Source organism: Gymnoscopelus braueri, assembly GCF_963280865.1.
Source record: "Gymnoscopelus braueri genome assembly, chromosome: 20".
NCBI classification, from domain to species: domain Eukaryota; kingdom Metazoa; phylum Chordata; class Actinopteri; order Myctophiformes; family Myctophidae; genus Gymnoscopelus; species Gymnoscopelus braueri.
Window position 1 is genome coordinate 1,314,002 of NC_137622.1, and position 10,579 is coordinate 1,324,580.

At 40.2% G+C, this 10,579-nt stretch overlaps 1 protein-coding gene and 1 long non-coding RNA gene across 2 annotated transcripts in view; one reads left to right on the forward strand and one right to left on the reverse strand.

The window, feature by feature from the left end:
- The window catches only part of LOC308076530, a 44,634-nt gene extending 40,879 nt beyond the window's left edge, over window positions 1-3,755 (forward strand). The window contains exon 2 of the long non-coding RNA XR_013932296.1: window positions 3,008-3,755. This is a non-coding gene — a long non-coding RNA (uncharacterized lncRNA). The remainder of the gene's footprint in view (window positions 1-3,007) is intronic.
- Window positions 3,742-10,233, reverse strand: vma21 (vacuolar ATPase assembly factor VMA21). The gene is made up of 3 exons (XM_080416859.1): window positions 10,058-10,233; window positions 6,910-7,019; window positions 3,742-5,193 (listed from the first exon to the last, which is right to left on the reverse strand). The coding sequence occupies exons 1-3, from the start codon at window positions 10,120-10,122 to the stop codon at window positions 5,051-5,053; spliced, it is 318 nt and encodes a 105-aa protein (XP_080272985.1). The 5' UTR covers window positions 10,123-10,233; the 3' UTR covers window positions 3,742-5,050.
- Between the last annotated feature and the right edge of the window lie 346 nt (window positions 10,234-10,579).

Here is a 10,579-nt window from a genome sequence, read left to right on the forward strand (position 1 = left end):
TTGAAAATAGCAGATCTACAAGCTCACAACGCGTCACGATGCGACACGTTGTGAGCTTGAATATATAGAACTTAAGTGGCTAATCAATGTATATTTAGTAATACAAATCAACATTTCAAATAATTGTAGTGGAGTACAACATTTTCCTCAGAGATGTAGTGGAGTAGAAGTAAAAGTATAGAAAATTGGAAGTACTCCAGTAAAGTAAAAGTATAGCCTATACCTCAAAGGTTTACTTAAGTACTGTACTTGAGTTCATGTACTTACTTTCCACCACTGCCAAACACTGACCACAAAAAGCAATGTGCGTTTGGCAACCATAGCATGTCTGGATACCACAGCATGGCTTCCAACTGAGTCAAACTAATTTGAGTGCGAGCTATGATACTGACTAGGAACTTTATTTGCGTAGTTTTAAGAACAACCAGGAGGGCCTTATCTGAGGGGTCTCTGGCTCATGGGCCAGTGGTTCCCACCCTTTTTTCCTCATCTGACAATAGCTGAGACCTCCCTCCCCACACACACACTGGCACACAGTGTGTGTGTCAGACATGTTAAACACTTAAGCTGTATACAGTCTTCTTATATTAAAATTGGCTTAAGGGAGGACTGCCCGGCGGGCCGGCGGACCACATCGTCACGCTCATGTCACCATGACTCAGCCATAACCATATAAGGAGTTCCCAATACAGCTACGCCCAAATGGAGTAAACAAATCAGTCAGCTCCATTTTTTGGGCACAAAAGGGGGCATGCCCATAATGGGTGTATACTGATGACATCAGTAATCTCTATATATGGGCATAAAAGGGACAAGGACTGACAGATACAGAGATCCGGTTGTCCAGAGCCACAGATCCGACCGCTATGCCCATAAATGGTTATGTGCATATATGGGACCGACCGACTTCAAACTCGGCGGGCTCAGTGGCAAGGACTGGAGGGAGTGCGGTGCCCGTTGTCGAGTAGTTCGGTATCCAGTTGTCCAGAACCGCCGATCCAACCAATTTGCCCATATATGGGCATTCCAATATATGGGCATATACTGATGACATCAGGGATCTCCATATATGAGCATAAAAGGGACAAGGACTGACAGATACAGACATCTCCATATATGGACACAAAAGGGTATTACTAGTTGGACTGATATCACATTGAGAACATACAGGCAGACAGTGGATGAAAGCAAGTTGTGATTTTGTTCCCTGGAACAAAAGGCCTTCGACACAGTTGACCACAGCTTATTTTTTAATAAACTTTCTGCTACACTTAAGCCCTTCCAACCTGAAATGGTTTATCTGCTATCTCTCCGACAGGGACCAAATGACAGTCTTTTAAGGCCATCTTGCATATAGGCTCAGCCTGTGACTTGCAGGGCCCCACAAGGGAGTGTTTTGGGTCCCTAGTTGTTTTATTTATTTATATTAATGACCTGCAAGCTGCTAGTAATGCTGAAACTCAGCCAGATGAGGATGTGGTAAAGCTACTGGGCCATTCTTAGCGAGGAATTCAATATTAAGATATGCCTCACACAGACAAGTTATCCACTTGTCCAGTGGCCAAAACTGATTACATCTCATTTCCCAACCGAGGCTGTGCAAATTGGCTTCGCCCGATATCGTCTTCAGGGGTCATGACTTTTCCTGCAAAATCCTCAGTTAGCTACCGTGCAGGTTTGCATGTTAGATTGCACCCTGGGAGGTGGAACTATGGCATTAAAGACCATAAGCAAGGTGAAGAGCAGAACCAAATTCTTGGCCAGAATATAGCTCCATAGCTAGTCTTCTCTTGTTTTATGTTATTTTGATTATGCCATGTCAGGATTGCTTTGGGGCTAACGTCCATGTTGGTCCACAGCACTTCCAGCAGTGGGGCTGACTCCCTCTGGACGCGAGGTCAATGGTTCTCAAACTTTTTGATTTCAAGGACCCCCATTTTGGTATGCATCAGACCACCCATGATCTTTGAGTGTGTACAAATTGTCCAGCGTGCCCTCAGAGTTACAGACCCATAGGGGTCCATTTAAATTACCAACTATCAATCATTTAGCTAGGAACCCCCTGGAACTTGCTCATTGCGCTAAAGGACCCCAATTTGAAAACCACTGCGCAGTACAATACAGCTAAACCTGTTTTTGTTTTTTTATCTGTATTAAGATAGCCCCCAAGGAGCTTAATCATTGTCCACCTCAGTAGAGCCAGCATTGTAGACCTGCTTGCCCAGGTTTAAAACTAATATGGGTAAATCTTTAGATATGGTGGGGCAGCAAAATGGAACTTGTTACCGCTGACAAAGAGTCCTCGTTTTGAGAAAAAGGTAAAAAATCCTGGCTTTTATAAAATGTTGCAGAATGAGAATGGTCACATGTTTAATATGCTGTTAAGTTTTTTGTTTTTATAGACTTGTAAGTGTTTTATATAATCGAATTGCTCTTTGCTTTGTTTGTTTGTTCAAGACAAAGGAAATGGAAATAAGTCTGACTTGATTGATTGATTGTGTTTTTATCCTTGACGTTCTTCTTTGAGAAGTGTGTTTGTTAAGCGTTATTCTTTTAAACCTAATTAAAAAATAAATCAAATCAAACTGACTTGACTAACAAGGATGCTGTGAGAAAGAAATGAGCACCTCTATAGACAGTCTCACCACCAAGCAGTGCTATATTATATTGACACATATTTGTATCATGCTGTACTGAAATGCCCAATGTCCCAAAAGCAGATAAGACATGCTGTCCTGTCATCACAGAAGCTTTCTTTTTTTTTAAATGCGGAGGAGGCTGATATAGGTGTGCATTCATTAGCTTGATGCATAACAGGTGTGTTGACACAACCAGATAAGTTTGACTCGGTCCAGGTGTGAGTACTTAAATCAGCCATCACCCACCCCACAACAGCATGGGGATTAAAGACCAAACTAGTTCTAGTGAACAGGGTCAATGTCCATTCTCTAGCACAGGGGTCTTCAATGTCTTTCAGGCCAAGGAGGAATGACCCCTAAGCTGAGAGAGAGATGAAGCATGTAGATAGTCTATTTTTGCTCTTTGGAGAGAAAAAAAAGAAAATCGATCAATTTTATTCATATCGATTTATTTTATTATATATGTTTTACAATCGATTAAATTGATAAGTTCTATTAACTGTTAAACCTCTGGGTAGAGACCAACACAGGGAAAGGAACTGGAGCACATGGATATTTAAAAAAGGGCATTCTATGCAAACATACACATACTGTAAACATTCAAAGCCAGGACAAGGACCACAATGGAAATAACTAGCTTTCTGGTGTTTTATCCTTTTGACAGTTATGTACAAATATACGGTCACATATATGCATTTCTGTCAATAAAAAAAATCCATCAATCAAATGTGTAAACATGCATGCTTGCACATTCAATGACATTTTTAAATATCTGTATGCTCCCAGTGGCCTTCTCTGGTCTAGTGTTTCATGAGAGAGACTCATTGCTCATTTTGACTGTTTATAGTGTAAGCTGCAGAAAGTGTGAGTGTTTCTTTTCCATTATCTATTTGTGTGTATCTAGGAGTGCGGCATGGAGCAGCAGGATTCCCATTCTCTCACGCACACAGAGCTTGTTTTGATGTTCTGAACGGAGCAGAGTAAATAAAAACATGTGTTCAGATTTAGTTTTGGGTGAAGAAGCCTATACAACAGACAGCCAGCCAAGCCCCTTGCGTGATACAGCATGGCAAACACACGGGACCACACCACTTAAGACCCATTTAAAAAAAAGAAGTAGAAATAGTGCATTTGCAAACTCACAGCTCGTCACACTGAGTTTATAATCTATTTTCAAAAATCTTCGCCCATAATGACATGCCCACTTTAACCCTGGCAACAGGAGTCCCTGGGTCAAAGTGGTAAAACATATTGAAAGTTGATCTTGGCTTTCCTTGTATACTTAAATGTTGTAATATAACAGCAACTATATCACACTTAGTAAAATAACTTGGCTTTTGCTTTTTGAAAGATAGTTAATACATTTTAGAATTCTGCCTTTTTTTCCTTTTAGGCCTTATTCAAATATGCTGTTGTCTTCTGACATTCATCAGTACCAGTGACAGTATAATTAACAGAATTGATCATTTGTTGTACTGTTTTAATAGGTTTCTCAAATAGAAGGCAAGTGTTTCTGTTCAATGCTTCAAAAATACGTTTTAAACAACTGATCAGGTTATAGTTTACTGGGTTCATATTTGATTGTTTTTTAATCTGCTTCATACCAAACATGTCACATTGGCCAACTTTGTCAATACAAAACATGAAATCGTTTGACAAAAATAATTTAAACAGTTACCAACTAACAGACAACTATGCTATGCTATACACACTCACAAAAACAAAAGCTTGAAATATAGAACGTGAAAAAAAGCAATGACACAAATTAATCAAGTTTCGTGACAGCACGTAAAAAAAGTGGTAAGCACACACATGCACATGTATGTACAGTACATGTACAGCACGTACGCACACACACACACAAAGAGGACTCACGCACACACACAAAAAGAGGACTCGCCCACACACACACAGGACACAAGCAACTAAGATGGTTTGCTACATACAGTAATGACCCTTGTACCGTGGTGATGACACTTACAGCATAGATCGTTGCTGTCAGGTAGAAACCTTGTATCTCCATATTTCAACGTTTTCTGTTAGTTTACTTTTGGTGAATTTACGCCCTACTTTGTCATACTACTGAATCACACAAAAGTTTGTTTTAAAGTTTTGGACGGTAAGGTTTCCACGCGACAACAGCGACGATGTATACAAAAGCCATTCTGGGGATAGCTGAGGACTAGAGGAATCCCAGACAGACCTCCCATCCCAGAGAAAAAACAGTAATCACAGACAGGCATTAACCTCAGTTTTAAACACCACAGCTCCAAACCAGATCCGCTTAGCCGTCTGGTTGCTAAATGGTGCAATTGGTTGGGGCTTGGATAGCCTGCGGTGAGGGCTGTGGTTCCGCCGCCCCCATGTCCTTTCTCTTTATTCTGGTGGTTGGGTTGAGGCGAGGACATGCCTTAGTCATGTTTGCCCTTTACAGCTTTCGGAGAGCCTTCATTCCACGCCACGTAAACAAACATAGCCAGAACCACATGGACCGCCAGCACCGCTACGATGGCGGCGTAGAAGTAACTGTCAGAGCTTGACATCTTCATGGAACCTGAGAGGAAAAGAAGAGGTTTCAATCAGGACAGAGGTTGGGCTAGGCTCTCTCTCTACTACGCTGTTCTCAGACGAGCCCTCCATCGGCGTCTCCAGTCTAGGCCTGGGGCGGTATGGATTTTTAGGTACCGCGGTAACAAAATCACTGTTTACCCACGGTTCGGCGGACGGGGGTCACGTGACTTGGTCAAGTCTATTTTGGGGGTCGCCAGGCAGAAAGGTTGAGAACCACTGAAATAAACGATTAAGGGAAGCCATCCCCCTGTTTGTTTCGAAAGAAAATTACAAGCCATCGTATTTTTTGCGACAGTGCCGTCAGTAGATGACAGTCTCGGCTGCCGGAAATAGATCTACAAGATCGAAAGTGGGCTTGTAGATTTGCTCTTTAAGAGCCGACCCAACCGAGCCCCTGCTACAAGTTGTTACACTTGCTGAGTCGCCTGGCACACAAGCAGACTAGAATAGACATAATCATAATACTTAACAATGATAATTCTTTATTATGGTAAACTTTACATTTACACATCACACAATATGCACTCATATAACTTCCAACAGCACCCCAAAAAGGATTTGGGGAAAAAAAATCGAATTAAAAAAATGTTGCGGTTATGAACTCGACCCTGTGGTATGCATACATGACCGCGGTATGGCAGTGATGTGGTCATCGCCCCCAGCCCTACTCCAGTCATCCCGTTTCTCCACACATCTGGCCAGCTCGTTTGTGCTTTCCGCACCAGTGTCTTTCTTCAGCACATCGCAATATTTAGAGCCAATAGCCGACTTAATCTTGCTCTTGTCCAATAGACAAGCAGTTTTTTTTTTACATATTTGTTTTTATTCCCCATATTTTTCTGAATGAAAACGAAGGAAAAAAAATCTCACTCTAACCACTTAACCCTGGATTATACTTTGTTGTACAAGGGTTAAGGTCCTTACACACCGGGGCGATTTTTTCGTGCGAATAATACGCTTTTTTTAAAAACCTTATAAAGTCAATGCAAGCGTACATGGCGCGAAAAAGCGGAAAAGCGAAGCGAAAAAGCGTCTTTTAATTATTCGGAACGAGTCCGAATTTTGCGTATATTCGCCACATTCGCCGGTGTGTAAGGACCTTTAGGGTTAGGGGGGTTGCGTACACATTTTTTTTAAATAGCCGACAGCCAAAGGTTGTAGATCGGCTAATAATTCATATATTGATTTTAATTTATATCGCCAAGCCCTACCACAAGGCCAGTGTTACCTTAATTTATTTACCTCATTAAATAACTAAAGAACAGGAGAACTGTTGCGCCTTTCTTTGTCCTTTTGGTGAAGATTAACTGCAGGTGCGGTGGTCTCGAAAAACATAAGGGTAAACTGACAGAAGGAGACTCGCTCACTGCATGGAGGTTAAGGAAAAACTCCTTAGACAAGACTTAAAGAAAAACATTTTTCTTTATTTTGTGATGCCCATAATGTGCTCGGTGCTCAGTGGATTAAAAAGCAAACGTTTCAGTCCTCCCAGGACCTTCGTCAGTGCTATAATCATTAAATAATTAAACATAATGCAGTTATAGTATGAACATTTTCACATTAAGAATCATTAATAGGACAAGACTGCATATAAAAAGAATAAAACAGTGTCCCTGTACAAATGTGATTTGAGTAGCTATATTCTACGGTAACTTTTTTCTTACAAAAGCAGGAAAGAAAAATCTACTTGAAAACTTACCCTCAAAGACGTAGGCCTTTGATGTAAAGTACAACCCTATGGGTAATGTGATCATCAGGATTGTGAAAAACAGCAATGTCTTCAAAGCAGACACCAAGGAGCTCTCATTTCTGAAGAGAAACACAATTCAATAATTTTTGGGGATAAAAAAGAAAGAAGACAGCTATAGCCAGCCAGGCTGTGATACATTTATCATCTTCAGAGCTTTTTAGAGTTGAGTCAAAAATAATAATAATTATACAGTAGACTATTGGTGCATGTTTATGATGATAGTAATTCCCAAATACAAGGCTGGTGTTTTGTACAAAATAATTTCTGGCTAGTATGTTAAATTGTCCAATTATGATAGTTATGCTAGATATTATGCTATTCATGAACGATGTGACAAATTATGATATCAAAACATTTATTTTCATGGCGTCTAAAACACCACTCCATTGCTTTCTGCATCCCATGAAACCTTAACCCTATGTCACCAAACGTATCATATATGATACACACATTACACTGATTTTTTTTATAAATCAGTGTAATGAATACTTGGACCAAGAACCTGTTGTATCATATCTGACACATCCCCACTTCCCCCTGGACCATACCATTTGCACTGCAGGTAGTTACAGAGCCTCAGGTGGTCTGACCCAAAATGGCTGCCATCAACTAAACAGGAGAGGTTGATGCACTACTAACAAACAATTATTTTTTAAGCAGTTCGGGTACGTTTTCCTAGTATATCTTTACTAATATTTTGAAATAAGTGTTGGATAACTTGAATGCACTTATGAGCTCTCAAAATTTAGCATTTGAGTTTGTTTTTTATGATGTCAAAAGTGTTTGTATCATATTTGATACTACAGGTCTATAGTCCTTTATGATTTGTATCATATTTGATACTACAGGTCTAAAATAAATGTTTTTGTAATGTTAAAACCGACTTGATTTTTTTTTTTTTTCTCAATTTTATCCCACGATTTTTTACACCCAGTGCCAATCTCTATGTAATCCTGGGCACTACACTCCCTCTGCCAACCTAGGGAGGCCAGAGCCGAGCTCATGCCTCCTTCAATGCATGAGAGCTAACTGACCTTCTTATCACCTGACAGGGGAGAGTTTCCCTGGTTGGACGTAGCGCGTGGAAGGAACACGTTATTCCAACCAGTTCCTTTCCCCTCCATCAGGCGCCCCGGCTGGCCAGGGGGGGAGGCAGTAAAAAAAAAAAAAACGACTTGAAATACCCCTTTTAATACCCCTTGTATCTAATATGATACAACAAATAAATGATACAAAGGAATGTTAAAAAAATAAAACAAAATCAAAAATGTTTTAAGACCCAATAAAGTGTCCCTTTTCAAAATTTTGGAATTTTCTGACCTTTCCTTCATAGTTCAGGTTCTATCAGCAATGTGGTTTCACTACATAAACACATAACATAACCCTGTGGAATACAGTGTCATTAATGAATGATCAATGCAGCATACAATAAAGCTGACAACATAGACACAGACCAGGGGTCTTCTTCAAAGGGTAACCGGAAGTTTGGGCACCTCAATGTAAAAACATTTCCAAAATGAAGAATAAATGTATGCCTTGGGAAATAGTCTGAAATAAGGTGATACATGATTTGAACATAAGACATTTAAAGCTGCACTATGTGACCGTCATCTTCTACCCCGGATTTGAACCCAGTTTCCTGCGCACGTGCTGACATTTTAGAGCCAGCCTGCTTGCTCAGGGGATGAATTGAATCTTGACCATCAGGACAAAATCCATGTCAGATCCTGTGTCTAGATGAGACATTGACCTTTGACACGATCTAAATGTCTCAATAGAAGAGCAGGGAGACAAAATACAACCACCCCAATTGTATAAGTTATATCATATTAACATACTCTACCATACAGATTGGACAAAATTTCAATGTATTCATTAAAAGAATGTTTCATAGTGGCGCTTTAAGGTCTAATATTTCAACAATTGCTACAAAGTACTAATACTACAAAACCTGTGGCTATAGTAGTCACTCATTGTGGCATTAAGTTGAATGGGTGAATTTAGGACTGATGATGTTTTGTGCATGTACAAATCATACTTTACATTATTTCAGACCATTTTCCAAAGCATACTTTTATTATTGATTTAAAATACATTTTAACCTATTAAGACCTGGAACGCATCTGTGTCACTTTAGATTTCTTTGGCTATTAAAAAATAGCAGATATACAAGCTCATAGAGCTATGAGCTTGAGCTTGTAGATCTGCTATTTTTGAAAAATCATTAACATTTTTTGGGGGATTTTTTTTCAAAAAACTTAGGATTTAGAAAACATTTTTAAGAATCGCCTCAGGTCTTAATGGGTTAAAAAATAGCACATTGAGGCACCCACTACTGTCTGTATCCTCTATATTTAAAGTGGGGTCCAGGGACCCATGATGTTTTCCAAATGGTCCCTTTACAGGTCTGTAACTCTGAGAGTGTACACGTGGAACCAAATGAACCCGTAAGGGTCCATTTGGACACTCTCAGAGTGTGTACCCTGTCAGAGTTCTTGGGGTCATTTTGAGATCCACTGATATAGACACATTCTTCCATTGCTGATGACATGACTTTCTTGGGTTATCCTTTTTAGCATCCTTTTGTATAAATCTGTACCTCTGTGCTTTTTTAGCAGACATTCGTTCATTTGTAGAGACGGTAAAGTTGGTCTCATTGACACAACAACTTCATGCACAAGGTGTCAAAACAAGTGACAAAAACGTCGACATTTTTAAACCCTGCTGAAAAATGAAAATAAGTCGTTTTTTTTCCTCAAGAGATAGTGCAACTTGGCCTAAAAGCGTGGTGACGCGAGGTTATAGCAGCCAGAGAGCTAATAATGCTAACTAAGGCTAGCTTGCTATGCTGAAGCTAGACTGGGACAAAGTTGCTTTGCAGGATGCTGATCCGGTCTGGATCTATACCGGATACGGAAACATTTTTAGAATGTATGTGCGCGTACAAATGACCGGATACAGTAGGCGGGCTCTAGACCGGATCACACTGGTTGATTCACAATAGAACCCAGGCTTCCCGCAGGTGCTGCGGAAAGCCTGGTGAAGCGAGGTTATTATGACGCTGCTGACATTTTTATGTTTTTTATTAATATCTCACCCCCTGAAATCAGGTGCTGGTCCAGGCGCGGTGTTTAGTGAAGATCTGACCGTCGTTCCGTCCATCGCTGTTGTGTTTGATTGATTAATTAAAGTGTGATAAAAATGAGATTAGAGCAGGACTTTCAGGTTTTCTATCAGTGTGTTGTGGCTTAAAATCCTCTACTTCCCCATTAGGTCATGTGACTGTGACATTGACCAGTGTTGCCAGGTTTTGTGAGAGAAATAAGCAACCAGGTCTAAGACAACAAGCCCAAAAGAAGCGGCCACATATGAGCACTTTAAACCTCGGCTATAAAATATAAAATAAAATAAAAACCGATCTACAAGCTCACAACTTGTCCCACCGCGAGGCGTTGTGAGCACCAGTGCCAAATCTTGGGAAAAGGGTGAACATGTTTTAATATCTTTTTAAAAACATTTTACACAAATCTGGTATGGATCGAGGTCCCTGCACAACAAAAAAACTTCAGATGGGGGTCCGTGTGGACAGATACATATTAATTTGGGTGTCCCTGACATG

Coding starts and splice junctions, on each gene's coding strand:
- vma21 (XM_080416859.1), bottom strand. CDS start 10,122: ATGGACGGAACGACGGTCAGATCTTCACTAAACACCGCGCCTGGACCA. Junction 7,020..10,057: donor CCAGCACCTGATTTCAGGGG/GTGAGATATTAA, acceptor GTTTCTCTTCAG/AAATGAGAGCTCCTTGGTGT. Junction 5,194..6,909: donor AAAGGCCTACGTCTTTGAGG/GTAAGTTTTCAA, acceptor TTTTCCTCTCAG/GTTCCATGAAGATGTCAAGC.